This window comes from Phaenicophaeus curvirostris, chromosome 1 (assembly GCF_032191515.1).
Source record: "Phaenicophaeus curvirostris isolate KB17595 chromosome 1, BPBGC_Pcur_1.0, whole genome shotgun sequence".
Lineage (NCBI taxonomy): Eukaryota > Metazoa > Chordata > Aves > Cuculiformes > Cuculidae > Phaenicophaeus > Phaenicophaeus curvirostris.
Window position 1 is genome coordinate 129,344,266 of NC_091392.1, and position 22,033 is coordinate 129,366,298.

Consider the following 22,033-nt stretch of genomic DNA (forward strand, 5'->3'; position numbering starts at 1 on the left):
CACACTGAACGAGTTACTGAGAGAGGGGTCTGAGATGGCTTAATAGTACACTTAGAGACTCCTGAAGTCCTCTTTAAGACTCGGATTTCTGCTGCTACGCATACCAGTCATTGTGAAGCTGGGGTATTACACTGCACAGCAACTACCCTGCTTACCTCTGTCCGACTGAAGTCCCGAGTCTGCTGACTGCTTGGCAACGACTCAGAGTAAGAATCAAATAGTGCACAGTCACGCAAGGGCTTCAAAGAAGCTGCAGGGCAAAGAAAAAGAAAGAAAAAGCAATAAAGCCACCAGGGACATGCCAAGTCTTCGGTTAATATACACTTCTTAAAAACCTGCTCCAGCAAAATTTTGCACTTTATTTCTACATAATGAACTCACCTATACACCACACATGACGAACCATGAAGAAAATCTATCTTGTACTTCAACTAATTCAATGTTACAAAAGGGGTAATGTATAATTTCTGTTGAAGAAATAATTGTGAAATTTGGGAGGAATGACTCTTAGTAAACATTAACTGCCAGACAAGAGCCATTTATTTGACTTTTTTCTTCTCACAGTCCAGTATCAACTTAGTCGGCCTTATAGTTTAAACCTTGCTGGCTTAGGAATGTTAAAGGTACTCATCAAACCTTCAACTTTATTTTTTGACATTTGGAATACTGAGAAGCATAGTAGCATCTATGTTATACACTAAAGAGCAGTAAAAAGCAAGGACTGTAGTTGCTGCGGTGTATAATATCTGGTATTTTTTAACTGAACAGCACTGAGATCAGGAAAAAAAGGAAAAAGAAAAATCAACTTTAACTTCTCAAGCAACATTCACAAGAACCTCATTTCTTTTCCATAAGCTCAGGCTCTTCTGCTGATATCACTCTGGGATTAGTTCCTCTGAGATAAATCTGTCTTAACAGCTGGAAAACATTTTTTTCTTTAAGATCTATGTATTTAAAGGCAGAATAACCAGTTCTGAGGTCAAACTTCTAGTTTCTGGCTAGCATCTATCTTATCTTAATAAATTAAGTTCTTGAAAATCTGTCCTAATTTACAATGCAGGGGGTTATAGACAGGGCAAATAGCTTTAAAGATTCTGTAAATTTTTTTCTAACAGAAACTTTCAGAAAAGAAGTTGGCAGGTCAAATTGTCAATGGAGATGTGCCAGGATAGTATTTGGCCATGCGTTTGTAATTTATAGAATAAACCACAAAACTAGCAAGACTAATTGATTCTTAAATGCTGTTACACTCCAAGTCACTCTATTTGAAGCCTTAACACTCTTTCGCAGACAGAAATATTTCTCTGGAACCAAATTCTGCCTCACTCTGAAACAAACACAACCATGTCATGAAAAATAGTTTACAGTAATCTTGAACAGGTTCCAAATAGGCCAAAAAAAAAAAATCAAAAAATCTAAGCTTACATAAAATTATGGAAATATGAAATCAAAAGGTTTCTCTTGAAAATTTATTTTAGGTAAATGTATGAGGTGCTTGCTTACTTATCAATGCTTCCATTTCAGTAGCTGATAAAACCCAGGCTCTGTGCTTTCCTGTGATTCATGGTGTTACAGTGTTCTGCTTGAGATATTCTGTTTTTTTATTAACATAAGTCTTTCAAAGACAGATTTCTGAATCCTCACTATGTAGCAAAACAAGTGCAAGATATTTTCAGACCTTCAGGCTAACCAGATCAGCATATTAGCTGAGGTATTTAGAGTGCCCACAACAAACAATTAGTTCTTTAACCCCACACGGGTCAGCTTGAAATGCTTGTTTGCGTGCAACATATGAAACACTAATCACCTAAGAAATTAGTGAACACCTCAGTGCTGAAAGAGACAAATTAGGGAAACCCTGGACTCCCAGTCCACTAGAGCTCACCGTTCTCTTCCTCCCATTAACATAACGAATCCCTGTTTCTAAGGAGAGTTATTTCCATTGCAGTTTTACCTAAAAAGGCTTAATGCAGAGACACAGTAACAAGAATCTCCATGGAGGAGCTTACAAGCTAGTTTATGATGAGGATAGGTATGAGAGTAGCAAACAAAGTGGCAGTCTTGGAGGGAAAAGGGTAGCTGTAATTATGACAAGAGACTAAAAATTATGAACACCTTGAAGCGCAGGTTTTATAGGAGATTCTCCCCCTGGATATGAAGATAGTGGATTATAAGGAACATGACTCCATCAGAAATTACTTCACAAATCTGATACAGGTTGAACATTTAATTTTCCTAACTACAGCTTGATTTGCTCTTTTCCTGACTTTCAATATATTGTGTCATCAAATTTAATGGCGATTTTATTAGGTCTTAAATATTATCCTTTAGCACTGTAATTAATCACATCTGTGATTAATCCTCCTTGCCCTAGAAAGCCATGCACATTTTTGAGACTGAACATATATTTCAATGTTCATTTATAATTAAATGAGACATAACTGAAGAGCATAAATGAAAGGGCAGGTCTCTCACTGCACATTGTTACTAAAGTACGTTGTATTTTGGATTAATTTGTCCTTGGACTACATAAACTGTTGTAAGCCCCCTGTCATTATTGCAAATTACTTACAGAAGAATCTATGGATTTAATAAAAAGAATTACAACAAAAGTTCAACCTTTGACACAACTGGTAACTGCATCTAACAAAATATATTAGCATAATAAATTCTAAACCAGTCCAGTATTGTTCTCAACACATCTTAAAGAGACATACTTAAGCAAAAAATCATTAATAGAGTTAGAAGCCATATAAGTCTTGTGAGATTGTCTTTGCTATAAGTCATCATCTGCCACTTTGACCACAATGGCACTTGCAGCACACTGGAGCAGAGGCAGACATTGAGAAGCAGGTGACTGCTACAGTTTGCATTGCTATTTTGTTCTTTGACATATTCCTTCTTCATCAATTGCCTTGCATGCACAATTAAAAAGGCATGCATTAAAAAGCAATCAGAGAGCCATTACACAGCGTAGAACTCTGCCCTACCTGCAGAACGGAAAATGAACCCTGTCTTAACATGCACACTTGGTTCCTGAGATGGCTACACCAACACGACCTGCCATAGGGACACTACCTGCTTGAAGGTACTCGGGCAGCAACGTCTCCGGCAGTGTCTCCGGCAGCTGGTACCCATTCTTCCTTGCAACCACAAGGTGGAAAGCCGCACAAAACTCTGGAAGTGTCAGCGCTCCATCACAATCCACATCACTCAGCTCCCTGTGGGTACAACAGGCACACCATTTTCCAAGCTGTTACCTCAGGGAAACGAATTTGTGCAATCACAGGGGAGACAGAAATGCAACTTTGAGAAGGGATGGTTTAGTACAAGACAAGTATCTGTGACACTTATAGTCGATTCTACCTTGTACGTTTGTCTTGGGGAAAATGAAGCAAGCTAGTTTTCTAATACAGACTTGTTGCTTTTTTTCTTTTTTAATAAAAGGACATTTTTCATTATATGTCATACTATGGAATATAATGTTCTGTATGTATTATAACATGAAGCATGAAAGCCCCTGTACTTTCAAGGGTGAAATTAACATTCCATTGGCTGGAAGCACTTTTAGCCAATCCAGGCAGGATTTTAAGTCAGTTCAGGAAGAAAAAGGTAAAAACAGACTTTAGCAATGGTTACTTAGCACCACTGACTAGACTCAAGAAAAGGGCTAAATTAGTACTCTTGAAAAGTTTAAATGTTATTGTTAACTTCTTGCTAAGTGGTTCTCTTTAATTCTGGGATGCTTCTCAAAACAACAGAACTGGACTTCAGAAATTCAAGAATTCAATTTTAAAAATTAACTCTTTACAAAAACTAATATTTTATCATGAGCACGTGGACTAAAACATGTAACTTCCTACTCTTTGAAAGTAATGACTGTTTTTCAAGCTGGTGAGGTAGCAGTGACAAAGCCTGGAACATGCCATGTGTTTAATTCAGCAACAAAACCTGAAAAATCACATTGTCAGAAAATTACAATTATTTACTAGAAAGGAATACTTTAAAATTTTCCAGAGAGAATTTGTGCCATCAGTAGAAACAAAATGTGTTTTATTAACGTATGGGGTTAATCCATGCTTCTTAAGTAATCATAAATTTGAATTCTAATATTCACTTCTCCCAATACTCCCCCCCAATGCTTCTTCAGTTTATTTTTTTTCTCTATTTTCATGACTGACAATCCACTTCGAAATGTTGAAGATGTTCCATATTCTTTGACCCTGGCAGATGTTTAGGCTCGTGCATGCTTTTCTTCTCATCCCTTTTCATAAAAGCAGATATAAAAGTAAAACCGCTATCAGCATTTCTGATCAACATTTAAAACTGTTTGTTCTTCCTATCTGAGATGCAAGGATGACACAGAATTACAAAGCACCATGTTGTTTATGAAAATATAACAGAATCCTTGTCAAACTTTATCATGTACAGTTCCATCCGCAATCGTTTCTAAATAAGCTCATTAAAAGTAAGTGCGATGGTTCATTAGAAAACCACTGATGAATTATGTATTTGTACTTACTAAAAATTAGGCATTAATTAGGCCTCCTCTGACAAAACATAACCAGAAACATAAAACCAACAACACATCTAAAACATTCCAGAGGTGCTTATCCTCTGTACTGTTTCATGAAAAATGTCATTTCTTTGAGCTAATGATGCTGCTTACAATGCACTTAAGAACAGTTCTCAGTTATATCGCTGTTCAAATCTTTCCAGTCCCACTGAGTAGGCAAACATCTCCACAAAAAAAAAACAAGCATGTCATGAAGATCAATGAGCACCCTGGTGCTTGGGCCTGAACGTGATTCTGGAGATAAGAGTAATAATTATAACTGAAGACACTGCAAAATTTAACAAGAACACTTGAATTAAGGGTCTTTTAAAAAAAAAAAACAAAACCAGGATACTTTTCCCCAATGCTATTACAGTACTTACCAGATGTGAGAAAGCTCTGGGATGGGCAGCTTTGATTTTGTGAAGAAATTCTTTGCCACAGAACCTGTTGGGAAACCATACCTTATCAGCCACTGGAAATTTATTCTCCAATTATTTACCTTTGGCCAGGGCTGCCACGCCAGAAGCAGCTGGTCCCTTCACGTCCAAGAGACGCTCAGATTAACTGGATGCTAATATGGTTCTTGGACCATTTGTCTCTTGGTGAACGAGTGACAGATAAAGCCAGCCAGAGCTGTTGATCTCATTTCCCCATTCCCTCCATGCAGGAAAAATAAAGGAAAACACACTTTAGTACTAGTGATTCTAACCTCCCAAATTAGTATGTCACCAGTGATGAAGTAACAGACCCAAAGGGCTCTGCTTCACCCAGAAGCCATGAGTCTGAGAGTACAGTGCTGTCGTGTTGCAGTGCTCTCCCAGGATGCAGCTTCAACCACGACTCTTTCTCTGTAGTGGCTCAAGTGTTATGAAAAAAAATCCAGGAGTTTCAAGCAGCACATAGGTATTGTCCTGCTGCAGTCATTCTCCCTCACCCTGCCACAACTGTCCTTCTTGTTCTTCTACTAGCTAATAAATCCATTATTTCACCATCCCATAGATACAGGCTATAGGGATAGCACGAGATGTCTGTACCCTGGAAGCCCTTTCTAGGATATAGGCTTACAAAACATAAGGCACCACAATGCAGAAACTTCTGAGGTCTATATTCTTCTTCCCCTTGCGCATTCAGGTCAGATCACCCACTGCAGGGCTACGAAAAGCTGTAACTGTGGCAGGTCCAAGACTTGCCTAACGCAGCATGTCCTCTCCAACACAGGACACCAAGAGAGGACTATGTGACCAGGACAAAGCCACGTAAAAACGTAGCTCCAGGATATCTCCTAACCTCTGACCACCTGTGACACAGGAACTTTCTCAACCAGGAGTAGCACTTAATTCCATAACTTCTGAGAGATTTTTTTCAATCATAGATTTCTCAAATGACTCCTTAAACCCAGGCAAACCTCTAGCATCTGTATCACTCACCCTGCAGCAAGGATTTCTACAGCTTAACTATTTTAGGATGCTGTGGAAGTGCAAATTTATCATTTATAAACAGTAATTTTGGATGTGCAAGGACTGCCTGGGAATCTCACTCAACCTAAAGGAAAATGCACAGCCACATAAGAGGATGTATATGCATATATAGAGAGACACACAGTTACAGACACATATAAGTTTGCAAGGAAATACAATGGTTTTGAACAACCATTTCCTCTTTCAAGGAAATTATATGAAGGAAACTTAACCGAGGCAAAGACCTGGTGAAGTATCAAGTTCTGTCAATAACGGGTCATTTATTTAAACTTTTGGCTGGATTCGAGCTTCCTGAACCCCAGTAATACAGCAGGACTCGGTAAAACCACCTCAGTTGAAGACCTGTGACATCTTTCTTGCCAGACCAACTGCCCGCACCCACAGTCACTCCTCTCGTGACCAGCCTGATCCTCCTTTTCAGTGTGGAAATGCAATCTCAATATGCTATTAACAGTATTACTACTAATCGTGTGCTCTCCAGGATTTGCTTTTCATCACTTAAAGGTCAAAATCTCAGTCCCATAGAGTCAAAACCACTCAGGCTTGACCACTCAGGACAGTTAACCGTGCGCTTCACTTTCATTACATAGATGCTGCCACACTTCTGCTGGGAAAGCAAGCCCAAATCTAGAAGTTTCTTCAGCTTAATATACAGTGCAGGTATGATCCAGAAATATAGTCCTTCAGAGTGAGGGCTCATTTTAAGTTTTACTAAATTGTAACACTCCTCTCTTAGATATAATTATTTTCCAAAAATCAGGATATTTATGAAAATAAAAAAACCCCCAGTACTGGTTTGCATTTTGAGTTGTTTGCCTTTAAAAAGAAAACACAATAAACACTTTCACATAAACTTACTCCAGAGAGCAAAAAGAATTTATTTCTCTATAACACTTTGCACCTCTCAGCCTGGTCCCCCTACTCAACAAACACGGTGTTTGGTAGTTACCTGAAATAAAGGCGTTCAGGTCAGGCTGCAGGGACCTGAACTGGTTGATGTAGTAGTCTCGTTGCTCCTCTGTTATCCTCCAAGCGTCATCTGAGTAGTGGGCACTGCTGTCCTGCTGCTCCCGCTCTGCTGAAAGAGACTGAAGGGAGGGACACTGGCATCAGCCACAGGCAGGGGACCACGAGGGCCAAGTGAGGCACAAGCAACCTTAAGAAACCAGTTTCACTCTCTTCTACTAGCAGAAACGTATTTTTAAAAAGTGAGAAGCAGAAATGGCCATCCTGATTAAGGTCTCACTACTTACCTTTTAAAGCTGAGGCTAATATTAGGGATCTCTACTCAGGCAATTCAAGGAAGTTTTACATGACCAAAGCTAAAAGAAAAAGGAAATCTTACTACTGCTGACTGCAAAAAGTCCAAGCCACATCTTACTACCTCTGGATTCATTTTGGGGGGTCATTTTGGTTGGCATGCATTACAATCCTCAACTGCAGACTGTACACCTGAAATGGATGGAACCAGCGAAGGACCTAAAGCCATATCTATACAGCACAGCGCAGGAAAATTTATCTCTGCTAAGAAACTATGTATTTAGTCAAAAAGTGGTGCTGTAACTATGGAGCTATACTCCTTCTGGACCCTTTGCTCACCCAGGTAACTCTAAACACATTATGCCCAGCCAGGGAGACATACGAACCCCTAGTGACCTCCTTGACCTCTGTCACTTCTCATGGTTTACGTAAAAATTCTCCTTCAGGAAGAATATTCTGGAGGAGAAGGGCAGTTTAATCATTTAAGTCTTTGCTTTCTAACTGATGTGTTTAAGGGTTGTCTGTATGGGCTGTGGTGTGGGGCAGTGGTGTTCAGAAGAGAGCTGCTGGTACAATTGGTGTGTCTCTTAAACTGGAATGATTTAGTATTTCAAATGCTTTCCGTCTGGATGACAACACTTCTAAAGAAAAAGGGCAAGAATGAACAATAACCAGGATCCAACCAGCTTCACAACTCTTTCTCTGTCATATGTGTTCATTTACTAAGAACCAAACGCAAAGCACTGGTTCTGAAACACATCAAAAGATCCTCAAAACAGGCAACATCACAAAGCTGTAAATAATTTTCATATCAAAGTGCTGCACAAATGCAACTCTATTTCAGGTTAGCACAAATTATGTGACACTACCTGTACACCTCTTCCTGAAACTCAGGTAATATGTTATTATTGGTGTGGAGTGCTAAACACAAGGAGAAAAGGTACAGCCTTATTATTCTGGAAAAGCTCTCCCTTAGGAGAACTTATTCCTTCCGTAAGGCAAACTACCTGTTTGCATAATAAATGCACAGCAGGCATATTGGAACATCAGAAAGATGGGCTTTTGCATCCAGCAGGAAAACATAGAACTCATTTCATAAAAGCAAACAAATGTCCAGAAATTCATTTATTCTGTTTGAGATGCAACTTAACCAACTAGGGTGAAAACCAGAACATGCAGAATATTAGGCCATAAATTCTGTGCACGTGTTGCAGGTGGCATTCTAAAGCAAGCAGGAATCTCTGTGGAATTTTATATGTTTTGCATAAAAACATTTCACTGTTGCTACGATAAACTCATTTTTTTACTTTCAAACTGTAGATTCTTAGTCTAGTTTTCCTACCTACGTTATTTCATTCTTCTCATTTTACATAGCTTCAGCAATTTAATTAAATAGATTACTGATTTTAATTCCACCTTTCCATCAGCTTTGGTTTTCTCTTTTTCATATAATAAAAAAGCAGACTTCAGCCTCTTGTCTATATACACCATGGAGAACACTTTTTACTTTTGAACTAAGAATTCTTCTGTCTTTTTTTAATTATTTCTTTGGGTTTTTTATTAGTACCATTACTAAGGAAAAACATGTGATTCTTTACCCGATTAAGAGCTGAACAGGCTAGTGAAGGTTTTGCTCCATAATTCCCTGATGATGGTCCATCTTGCTGATGAGTAGAGTGTCTGACTTCATAAGGAGCTAAAGCCATTTAAAATAAAGTATATAAGTGAAAGGATAATCAAAAAGATCCTACTAGGCTAAAGGAAATAATTAAATACCACAAGGCTAAGAATCTAGCTTGTGAATCTAGCATCATAGTATCAAAGTCCATTTTGTCTTCTGCAACAAAATTCCAGCCACGTACTTCTTTCACTTTACAGCATTCTTCTTCAGATGGAAATCATCAGTTACATATTACTGGATAACAAAAATTCATCATTCATTGCATTGAAATATATATTTATATATCCTATTTATATATTTATACAGTTAATATAGCCATACAGCACAAGAACACGCTACAAATGAGAAAAAATAATTCAACTGAGCTGCATAAAAATATGCTTTGACAGTGCTATCAAACAGTTAAATCGCTAATTTGCCATATATTCTTCTTCCTCCTTCCCTTATTTATGGTGAAAATCAAAATACATGACTCACCACTTTGCATTGTTTGGAGTAAAGTTAGTAAGGAAAAGTAACAATTACTTCTTTTGCTAAAGTAAGTCACTTAACATCCCACTACAGCAAATATAGTAAGCAGTGACATAAGAGCACATTTAAAAACAATGTTTTAAAAATAGGTCAAAAATATGCAAACAAAAAGGCAACTCACTTGCAGAAGCTGAAAGCTTCTGCTGTCAGCCTGTTTAAAACGTACCACTACAAAGGCAGTTTGCACTAGATACACAGAACTTAAAGGACACTTTATGAAAAGTGACACCAAGAAATCTTAAATATTTTGAACTCAGGAAGACCTTAAAAAATATATCCCTAACCCCCTCATTTTCCTGACTGGTCTTATCCTGTATTGGTATCTATTTTTATGCCTGCATAAGTAACTTCTAATTTCAGAAGAACACACAGGAAGGAAGTTGGGAAACATAGAGGTGCCCTTGGAGAGATTCAGGCACAAGGTCACACTGCTGTGTGTCTGCTAGCAAGAAAAAAAAAATAAAAAAAGAGTATGCAGTCATGGTTGCAGAGTGAAGCCCTTGAAGGCACAATACCCAGTTTCAGGGTCAAACTTCCAGCAGAGAACAGCCCACATAGCTCAGACCTGTGGCGATCACACTCCTGCGCGTACGCTAAACACATCAGTTTTCAGATCCACTCTTTAAAGTGCTCTGCAGAAAAATGGAAGGGTCCCAATCTTAAAGGCCAGAAAGAACTACTACTACTAGGTTATCCAGTCTGGCACTTGGTAGAGCATGGGCCACAAAATGTTGAATAATTAATTTTAGAAGAAGTTTGAGCTCCATTGGGTGCTACTACATCTACAGACTTTGCACAGCTGCTGAGTCCACGAGAAAATTCACTGAAGTTTTGACTGCAACCAAACTCAAGAGGAATAAAACAAAAAAAAAAATCCAACACCCAAAATACTCCTGACAGGACTGACAGATCTGAGAAAGAGTTCCAGAAAACAGCAGAGCACATAAAAGGTAACACGATCAGCTCCTCCCTGATGGCCACCTCCTGCCCGGCTCTTCAGGCTGTGAGGTATCTGCCACATGGCTCCTTTACTGGAGCACTAGTCGCATCATACCAGAAGACAACCTCACTAATGTTGGTTATTTCAGAAGACAACCATCACTGTTTCGATCAGTTATGCCAAGGGTGGGGTGGGTAAAAACTCCATCCCTGAACAAGTAGCAGTTTACCTATCCTGCACATCATAGTATGGTTTGGTTTGGAAGGCAGCTTAAAGACAATACGGTTCCAACCCTCCTGTCATGGTCAGGGACACCTTCCACTGGACCAGGTTGCTCAAAGCCTCATCCAACCTGGCCTTAAACACCTCCAGGAATGGGGCATCCACAACTTCTCTGGACAACCTGTTCCAGTGCTTCACCACCTGTGAGCAAATGAATGCCTGTGACTCAGAAGAGGTATGATTTTCATGTAAAGGCCACTTGATAGTGTTGAACACATTTTTATCATGGCTGTAGAGTTTCAAAATGTTGCTATAGCTCTATTTTTTCACTCACTTGTAAATGGATGGTAGCTAGAGGATTAGCATGCTCCACTCCTCACTCACTTCAAACACACCAGCTGAAAGCAGTAGGGATGATGGGCTGATATAGACCAATCCCTACTATCGCCACCATCTTGGTCACCAGATGCTGCAATTAGGAGAGCACCAGCTCCTGACTATGAACAGCAGCTCGTCAAGCCTTAGTTTTACTGGCTTCTGCCACACTGCGCTCTTACTAAAATCAGAATGTTTTGCCACCTACTCTAACAGTAGCGAGATCAAGGACAGAGGATCTATGCAGTTGCTTTATTTTTGTCTGTTTTGCCTAAGTTACATTGTGGGACTGTTTTTACATTCATGTCTTACTGTTATCTCCATTACAAAACCAGAGGCATTATTATCCTTTCATGCAAAGGAAGGTTCACTGCCAATCTGAAAACTAATATAAGCAGCTACTGAAATCAGAAGTGGGCTTTTCTTCCCCTTTAATAATCAAAAGCACTGTGCACTCCAAAAATATTCACAAATGCTCTCTCACTAGGATGAACTGCACAGTCTTGTCAGAGATTAGGTATTAGCATTTATCTGTGAGCAGTGACACATAGACACAAACTAATTTACCAGAAAGCGAACAGGATTGAACAATCAAAATAAAATTAGATGACTGAATCATCTTCCAAAATACAGGTCTAATTAAATGTTAAAATCATTAGGCTGATTGTCAGTTGCATTTGAAATCAGATGCTTGGGGGGGAAGGAGGAAGGGAACAATTTCATCCATAGTGTATGTTCCAATTCTTATCCTACCTCCATGCTGCTGCTCCAGCCCACTTCTTGATTTACCATATCCATAACTTAAAGGTATCCTCTGGTAAGTAGATGGAGAGGCAGGAGGTGAGCAGATTGGAGACATTGGCGGAGACTTGGGTTCCTATTTCAAAGATACATCAACACAAAATGGAACTCTGAGATGACAGCAAAACCAAGCAATCTTACAAGGTGATTTGAATGCATACAGTCTGATGGATGCTGTAGTTCCCCAAGGCCCATTATTTCCAAGAGCATGCTCCTTAAAAACCAAAAGCTGGTAAAGACAGAATTTGCAATTGAGCTTTCTAGGGGTAAAGCATGGGAATGCCATAGTCAACTTTACGATGAGCAGCGTAAGGTATTTTGCTTTTGAAAGATTCCTGAAGTAGTTTATGTACCATGCTTAATGTGAGTGGGTATCTTTGAATTTACATAACACATTTAATTAGGGTGAGTGCATTCTTTGTGGGAGAGGATTTTTCATATAAACACTTAGAAAAATTAAAACTCTGAACTGGCATTTTAAGCACTCTCAATTTGTAGGTGTTAACTTGGGATCCATTCTACAGTATTCTCTTTACCTTGATTTACATACAGATTGTTTAAGAGGAGGCTGTGATCCTGAAACAGTTTACTGTATAAAAAGGAAAACATAACATAACACAGACAACCTGGATTGAGGTAGGGGGTTGAGGGTAGCGTTCTGCTTTAGAGTCAGTACACGCAGGCAGATAGACACACTGTTCTTCCTCATCCTGTTATTCCACCCATGTACCTTGTCATCAGCTCATTCCTGTTGGCTGACCTCAGGCTGGGAACATCGTTACTCAAACCATCACTCTGTGATAAATGTATGTGCACATCATGGGAAGATAAAGCACATGCCACCAGGCATTTACAACATGACCTGATACGGTACCAGAAGAGAAGGTGTCAGGCCTGGGGAAAATTATTCAAATCAAGATTTCTCTCTGAAGCTCCTTATATCTGAATAAGTGGTCTCAACTCCCATAAACACAGGTTAAACAGACTTCCCTTAGACAGCTTCATTAAATTGGCAACTCGGAACAACAGTCACTGAGACGATGTTCCAGTGAGGACAAAAGAAGCGCAGATTTTTCTGGACTACTCCTGGGGGACATTAGAATAGAAGAAAACCTGATGGCCTTATCCCACCCAGAAACAGTGGCTTGTGATTGAATCCCTCTTCTCCAATCAAATATTTCTGTGGCGACAGAAATACTATAGTTGGACTCAATGATCCTGTGGGTCTTTTCCAACGTAGCGATTGTGTGACTAAGGATCATACTGGCCATAAGAAATCATTCACTTTCCTGTTCTGATAAACAGGCAAATTTTTATTTGCTGCTCCTCCCCTAGTCTTCTCCAAGGAACAGTGCTGGACTAAGTAGGAGGAAAATACTAGAAGAATTTATATAGAATATTACAGGGCTGACAGTTTTATACAAGCTTACACTGAGAAATTCCCTTCAGGGACGCAACTGGAATGCAGCAAAACCAGAGCGTAGCCCTGATAAGGATTACTTGCACATCAGGGGTTCCTCTCCTGTCTAGTACTGCAAAACTGAGTAAGCCCATGTGACTATAGTCATTTACAGGACTGCACCCAAAAGAAGGATGCGTAACACCATGTTAGCCTGAAGGAGACAAGCCTATTACCTGTTTGTCCCCTTCATCTGTTCTTTTGTAGTAATTTTTTTCCAAAGTTGCATGTGGAACCTGAAATTTAATTCCATGGAGTTCTGCTGAAGTCCCGTAATGTACTTCACTGTCATTTTTCAGCACCATAAACTGCAGCAGAGGCAATTCTTCATTAAAAGAGAGAAAAATTCAATTGAGACTATAGAACATTAAAAGAACTTTAAACAGTGTTGTCTTGTAAAACCAATGAAAACTTTTTTCTGTAAAAGAGTACTATTTGTAATTTGTAACATTTCTAAGTGTGGAACTCGTGTGATTATTTTATGTCTTAATAAAAACGTGAACATTACAGAAAGCTAGATTCACTAGCTTAATGTATAATCTCTCCATATAAAGAGAAAGAAATAAGCCTTGTGCACATTATTAAAGCAAGCAGCAAACTCATTTCCTGCCTTCAGAATGTTGTCTGTAATGAAAAGAATAGTTTCCCACAGAAACTGTAGGACTGATGAATTAATCAGTCAGGATCACAGTATCCTCAATATCGCCATCATAAAAAGAACAAATTAAAAATGGTAGGGTTCAGAGATCACGCCGAAGCCTGGTGAGACAAACATGTCAAAAGGTCCCATGTTGCATCTGTTCTGCAGAGAACAGTGACAGTTAGTCACTCTTTAAGACAATTCACAATTATTTTGAAGAAACACCATTTGGTTTTGTCATCCTGGAAGATCAGTGCAGTTAAAATTAACTACACGCTCCAAACCGAGCAAAGCCATAGATCGCTTCTACAATCATTTACGCCTACAGCTACTACCAGGAAGAAAAAGAAATTGATTGGAGTTTGGTGCATGTTACTCACCCCACTCTGAAGGCACTCACACATCTCAAGAAAAAATGTAATTAGCACTAGAAGTGCTTCAGTAACAGTAAGTAAATAGGATACCAATGCATGCACTACAAGCATTCTTCTTCACTCAAATTTGTGGATTATCTGCAGATGCTGGACTTGTAAAACATACACAGTAAATCTCATTTAGTTTAGGTTTCTAATTTAGTTTATTGGGTTTTGTTGGGTTTTGGTTTGGGGTTAATTCCAAATTATCCATCCTATAAAAGGACAGTAATGCAAGAAAAAGCACACAAGTTGTCTGTAATGAAAACTGACAGACAAATCCAGGCTGTCTCACTTAACCTCTGGTTTAAACTCCCCTACCCACATGAAACTGAATGGAACCATGCCAATTACATCTGATCCCATCCTCTTGGGAGCTCTGCAACCTAAGAGCTCTGCTCACACAGGTCTGCATGTGCTTGCCAACCCGGCTTATACCCACACCAAGAATGGAGCAGACCTGGGAACCCCTTCCCTGGGCCTTGGTTACATAGGTGAATTTTACATTTAGTTGCCCGCAGCAGGGACAGCAGAGCAGAAACTGCACTGGAACCAGTGACCTGATGCGATGCTATGGGTAGGTCTTGCCTTTCCTACCTCCTGTCTGATCTTGTGGGTGGTTGCACCACTGCCTTCAGTGATACAGTGGCAAGCACTCTTGCCCAGAGCACAGCTTCACAGCATGGTTCAAATGCCTGTCTGGGATATAGGAGCTAAGAGTTCACACCTGTTCAGGCTCAAACACAAGTGAAAAGCCATACATTTTGAAGCCTGAGCCCAGCAAGGCAGAACGTGCATCACCAAGGCAAGAACGTCAAGTTCCTTCCATTTAGTCACTATCAAGGTTTCACAGGAAAAAGGGACCTGCTTTCTCATCACTTGAGTTTGATAAGACTCTTAAGAAACACTTTTCTCCCTTAAAAGTGGTACATTTAATATTACTGTCAATTCATTGGCAAGACCAAAGCTGTTTTAAATTACACCTAATAGGCGTTTTCATACCTACTATTAAGAAGCATTACCATGTTGTCACCATTGCCCATTTATTTCAGTGGGATTATTTGCTAATATTGATGATCATTATAAGTTGCCCTCCACAGGGGACCCCCTGACCTGCCCATGCCCCCCTAAAACACCTCCACTCAAAGCAGCTCCCACTCCAGACAGCTGTCAAGATTAGAGGCTGATGGTGAGAGAGGAATGCCTCTCCAGGACTGATAAATTGTCATTCATGCCATTCCTTTGATAATGCCTTTTCCAGAGGGGGGATGTCATCTCAGCTTTGCCATACGTGTAATTCACTGCAATTTTCTGCTAGTCACTTAGAGAATGTAAGCATTACCTCCTATTCTTTCTCTGCTCTCCACAACAAAATTGTTTCATAGATACATTAAAAGAAAAGTTTACCACCACAGAGAGCTGACAAGCACTAAAGAAATTGAAAAACAAGTGCATAGTGCTGCAAGCAAAATTTGCTACTTACCATTCTTAATGCTCTCAGTCCTTACTGGGAACCCTGACTGTGCTGCCGCAATTAACTTCAAAGCAATATAAAATTGAGCAGGACCAAAATAACCCACACGCTTGGCTCCACAAACTTCTGTAATCTAAGAGAAAAGAGACACATTGTTTGTTAAATGCATTTCACTCTTCCAGGGAATGTAAACACTTTTACGTAAAGAAAAAAACTGTTTAAAAACGCAAAACCCTTGTCGCATTTCAAGTTTTCTATTAAGCATATTTGTTTCAACTCAAGACACTGCTCCCTGATCACATTCCCCTTAGTATATCAAAGGCAGGTAGTTAGTGGTTAAGCTTTCCAGAAGCGTTTGGTAATGCTGCTACCCTAAAACAACTTATAGGGTTTTAGTCTATGTAGGATTTAAATAGGAGGTGAAATGGTAACTACTTAAATACACTGCCCAGTAAAACCTTTCCACCACAGAAACTAAGGTATTCACAGAAAATTGCGCTTGAATATTAGCCCTTGCAATATCAGTTACATTACTGTAATAGGAACATAAAATGCGCACAAGAAATACCCCACTGCAACACTTGAGCAGAACACTTGTAGAAAATTAACAGTCTCAGCACTGACGCCTGATTTCTTTACATACTTCAGTTTGTTTCCCTCAGCCATCTCTGCAATGCAAACAGCTCTACTTCACACACTCAGACAACAGCTAAACAAACAACAGCTATCAGCAGGTTTTAAGCACAGGCACCGATTCTCCCATGCCTGGAGCTCCCAGATGTTCACAAACAAGCTTCAGCCAGGCATCAAGGTTAGAATGAAATCCCATTCCCCCCAGACATAAAGGGATGCACAAAATTGTTTTCCTAGATTAGTCTCCTGGCTGGTGACGTGCATCACCTACATGCAGGACAATAGCAGAGGTGCACCACTTCTTCATGTGTAAGTGCTGCTCTCTGGAAAACCCCACCCATGGATCACTCCCAAGCTACAACAGTATGAGAGAAACTGTTCCCGTGTCATGTATATAAACAAATAGCTCAAATGAACAGTATGGTTTTCCTAATTTATTTTTATGTGTGTGTATACTTACACATACACACACAGAGCAGCAAAATGTCAGGTGAAAGAATTACTGAAACAAAAAATGGTTTGGAATAAGAATTCTTACTAAACAAAGAAAACTATCTTCAAGGGAATTCCCTCTTCTCTGGATATGTCTTCTGGTTCGACTGAATGAGCTCTGGTTTCCTTCTCCTCCTGAGAGTTTCAGAGATGTATGGCTTAATTCCTTGATCACAAGATGGATCGAGCAGCTTTTCTCTTACTATTTGATAAAAGCAATATCGATTCTCTGTATGAAGACAGCGTCAGGCAGGAGCTGACACCACAGGTGGCTGCCTGCTGTGCTGCAGGAGCAGTGCCTGCCAGCCTGCCCGCAGGGTGGGCATGCTGCCAAGCACAGTATTGGCACCATTTTGGGAGGGCTGGGCAGAGCATTGGTACCATATCTGAACTCCAGAGCAAATTCCTTCCTCTCCTCCCTGAGTGATCCTTATTCAGTCTTGCTGTCTATACCTTCCATTTCTGTACTGTCCTTCCCCACCAGCAGCTTCAACTCTGCCTGACCCAGTGGCACAGAGAACATTCGATTGGGTTTGATGCAGGCCATGGAACATGCAACCTGACTGCAGCTCCTCACACACAGCCACAACTGACCAGGCATGCCAGATCCTGACAGCTCTGGGGACAAAGCTGCTATGGCAGGTACGTGGGAAGCCACAGCTTAGAACTCATCAGCTGGAGGCTTGCTGCACGTTCCCGATGCACAAATTCAACAACCTGGGGAGTAAGAGGAGGAGAAAGGGCACCACCAAGTTGAAATTCAATCTGGGTACACAACCCTGGTTTGCTATGGGAGAGCTTTGTTAAACAAAGGCCAGCGCTGAATAAAGCAGCTTGCAAAAGCTGGGCACCCAGGCGCTCCCATGGCAGGGTGCAGGTGCTCAACTCCTGTTTGACCCAAAAACAGTGGCTGGGATGGCACCTGCTGTGGCACAAAAATGGCATGCAAAAGCCCTGGGGGTTCAAAGGCTGTACCCTACAGGGGTTTTTCTCTCCTCTTGGGCTCCCTTCCTGCCAGGGCACCCTACACTCCCTGGCATGAAGCGGCAGCATTACTGTGACCTGCGTTTCTTCTCACTGGCTGTTGGAAAGAGGAAAGACTGAATTTCCCACAAGGATTTGTGATGCTATCGTTCTCCTGAAAAGATATTAAGAGTTAGATTTCCATATCTTTTTCTATACTTTGAAATGCTAATGTCACTGAATGCTTTAAATGCTCTGCTTGCTCCCGATATGGAAACATGAACATTTCATTCTGATTTAGCAGACTCACAATTTTTACCAAGGAAACACTGTCTCTCAAAAATATAGTGTTGTTTCTCGAGCACACGTATAGTCAATGAACTTGAAACCCAACTTGTCCCTCTGCAATTTTACTCTTCGGTGGCAACAACAGAAATAGGTTTTGTAGGCACAAGCTCCTCTGTGTTATTTGTGCAACCAAATCCCAATCTCTTTGTTAATGGCCCAGTGCAAAAGATTCATGCTGACAGAGTAGCCCAATTTATTACACAACTGACTGTAGGTTTTCATTTAGAATAATCACAGGTACAGGCATTTACTCTTATTAGGTTCCTTGTACAGTTAAAGGAGACGGTCCTGGGTTCCTTCCACACAGCATTTCATAATACCTACATGGGGACCTCGCTTAGAACTGCTAACAGAAGCAGCACCTCTCTCCAGAAACCACAGAGGTAGGTGGTAGATTAGCCTTTATTCAAAATTAATTTATCAGAACAAGCTGTCTGCTCAAATTTCCATAGCAGCTTAAAGTGAATGCTGCATTATTTTCTTGTTTCCTGGGTTTACCTTTTGCAGGATCAGTGCACACAGACTCTTGATGGGCAGATTACATTCAGTGATTTGCAATACCGAAATAAAGCTAGGTAGTTTGTGCAATACACTATAAAGAGTCTCCAAGATCCAGCTGAATTAAAGGCTTTGTAGATGGATGTGATATGGTATTTTTTCAATCTGAAACTAGATCCTTTCTCTAATAAAACAGAGAGTACTTTGGAACTAAGAGATATGAAAATATCCCTGAAATATAGGGAAAACATCAGTTCTGCTTTCATTTGACTGAAGTTTTGCTTTCATTTGACTGAAGTTTAAAAGTAAATTCTTTCTATCCTTTCCTGTTGTCAGCTTGTGTTGCATAACTGTCACCAAGCTAGCAAGGAAAGAACTAATATTTTCTATTCATGCACTGCTAAACAGACAAAAATGGTTTAGTATTTGATAGGAATGGTTGGACTTGATGATCCAGTGGGTCTCTTCCAACCCAGTTATTCTATGATTCTATGATTCTATGAACTTGTATACCCCGATACTGCAAGGTACACGGAACTATTGACAGACTATTTTCACTGCAATTCTTCTCAGTTCTTCAGCAGAAAACTATATTCCCAGTGACAGCTGAATATCGAAGAACAGTTTAATGAATAACATGTTGGAAATAATTTTTCATGGTGGCAGGTTATAAAAGTTCCTTGCCAAATCTAATCTCAGGATGATAAACAGAATTAGTCAAAAATCAATCTATTCAATGGTTTGAGAGGCAAGAACATGATGCTGAGTGGACTAAAATGTACTTTACTTTAAATTTACTGCAAGGTGTAATTGCTTACCCAAAAAAACTTCACAGGTCATTTGCCATTTAAGGCAAATGTGAAAACAACATTTCTTGGAGAAGGACTGAAAGCTGTAGTGCCTAATTTTGTGTCTGCTCTCAGTCAATCCTGGAACAGCACCTCTCAGTTCAATGGGATTTTAGCATGCAGCCTTAAAACACAGGTTTTGTTCGCAAATTGCACCACCTTCCCTATCAAGCAACCACAGAAAGGGAAGAAAGAACAACATCTAGATGTTTGCACACCCTTTTGACAGGACAGAAGTTTTGCTATGGTTGTAAAAATACATACTACTGAAAAAAAAACCCAAACCAAAACAAACCACAACACAAAACCACAACAGATTATCTCCAACTAATCAACATTAAAATCTAAAATGTAGATACAAGCTGTTTAGAAGAATGGCTGTTTTAAATTACCATTCTCCATGCAAACTTCTCATGGAAAAGCTTTACATCTTGAAACGCTGGAACACAAAGCAGATTTTTGTATTTATCATCCACTCACTGCTCTGCTCGATCAGCTGACAGCAACTGTTATTTTCCTAATTGTTCCTTGAAGACATCCCACATGGAGCAGCTTTTCCCAGCACAACCTGACAGTGTTCCAGATCTCCTCGGCTCTCTCCAAACAAGTTTCCACTTCAGGCTCCAAGAGCACTGACCTCTCAAACACCCTGGGCAGGTCTAATTTAGACAGCAAGACCTAAACTTCAGGAACTGAACATGACTCCAGAGCTGAAGTTAGTTTTTTGTAGGTAGAAGAGGAGGCAAAATCAGAAACAACTATTCCATAATCCTATGGACAGGCTGAGATGACCACCCTGCAGCCTCAAGGGCTGTTTTCAGCTGTAAGGCAAAGATAGAGCTGAAATTTTTGCTTTTTCATTTAGCCATTAACACTGCTATGGCACCTTTTGCATCTAGCTGGCAAGCAGTTTTTGTATGTTATGCCCTCCTGTTGCTACCCACCATGTAGATGGTCACTGCTTGCAATCTGTGGGCAAACCCAGCCCAGAGGTGTTCAAATCTCTGTGCAGGTTGAGACTCTGCAAGGAACATGTGTAAGATGAAAGCATGTTCAACTCATTCAGAAAAAAAAATACCATTAACATCGCGCTCTCTTACGTTAAAGGAAATTTTCTTGCTGCACCTTCCACCTCAGCCCAACTCCAGAAAGAAAAACTTTTTAACTTGTCCTTGCTCATGCTACAATGAGGTAGAAAGATTTTCCAGTTCATCAGCTGCCCCCGCATTTTAAGGAAGCACAAGCATCTGCAGTTAGCCAACGCACACCTCACCCAAGGCTCTCCAGAGAACAACCAGCCGTGACACCAGAGTTTAGACCTCAACTGTGGAGCCACCTCAGGTTCTCCTTCGGATCAACCACCCTCTTATAACTGTTTCAAAACCAAAATATTTCCATCAGTGGCTTATCAACAGCTTATCTCAAAATTATGCCATGCATCTGACCCACTTTACTCTTTTTTTTTTAATTTGTGTTACAGAGTTTATCTGCTTGTTACAGACAAGTTTTGCTACATTCTTAAACAGGTATTTCTTTCTCCACAGATCTCCTTTCAGTTACCTGTAACACTGCCTGAAGCCCGGAGCTACATATCTGTCCCTATTATTTAAAGCAAAGTAAGAAACACCACATACTAGTTCCAGGAGGATTACTGCCTAGGAACGCAGTAGGAAGAGGAACATGCTGGAGCTTACATACTCACATATACAAAGGAAGAGGCTCTGCTATGGATCAGGTTTTTTAGCTCTGCTCCTTCATATTAGTGACATTTCTGCAGCTATTTATTTTATTGTGTCATCTTGTCTTTTAAAAACAACGTTTTAACTATTTTAGACTTTTTTAAACATCGCCTGAAACACTAAAAACCTAGTTGTTTGGAACAAGAAGGATTCCAACATCAATAACAAAAGGAACTTAAAACAGCTTTGTTTATGGCACACAAGGCAACACATACATAATATGTGTTTAAAGATGTAACTACAAAACAGTCTCACCATTTAAGTGTTGCATGACCACCGCTTTATATTAAAGAAAACTGTAACTTTAAGTTGCAAGGCAAGCTAAACTGTCAAAGCTTTGCAACTTCAGTTAACACAGCAATAAAATCAGTAGAGAATAATCACATATGTTAGGCAAAAAAAATAACTGTCAGTGGCACTGTCAGGGTTTCCCCATATTCCCTCCTCCAGGCATGACCCAGAGCCATTCACATCTGCACGTGCCGGTGCTCCACACGCCATCCCACCTTTGCATGTCTAGGTGGAATGTACTTCACTTCATGAACAGGGAAACACTTTCTCAGCGGCTTCAAGCAGAACATTTTATGCCAACACCAAGAACTACAAGGCTTACAATTCAGTGCACACTTAGGAGCAGACACAAACACTAAAATCTACTTTCAAACAGTAGAAGTGTTTTG

General features: G+C 40.0%; 1 protein-coding gene across 1 annotated transcript in view; it reads right to left on the reverse strand.

Annotated features, from left to right (window-relative positions):
* The window catches only part of REPS2 (RALBP1 associated Eps domain containing 2), a 101,709-nt gene that overhangs the window by 49,799 nt on the left and 29,877 nt on the right, over positions 1-22,033 (reverse strand). The window contains exons 3-10 of the mRNA XM_069854618.1: positions 15,842-15,965; positions 13,482-13,630; positions 11,799-11,922; positions 8,895-8,992; positions 6,986-7,124; positions 4,939-5,002; positions 3,079-3,221; positions 156-250 (exon numbers count right to left, since the gene is read on the reverse strand). Of these exons, the coding sequence (XP_069710719.1) occupies positions 156-250; positions 3,079-3,221; positions 4,939-5,002; positions 6,986-7,124; positions 8,895-8,992; positions 11,799-11,922; positions 13,482-13,630; positions 15,842-15,965 (936 nt within the window). The remainder of the gene's footprint in view (positions 1-155; positions 251-3,078; positions 3,222-4,938; positions 5,003-6,985; positions 7,125-8,894; positions 8,993-11,798; positions 11,923-13,481; positions 13,631-15,841; positions 15,966-22,033) is intronic.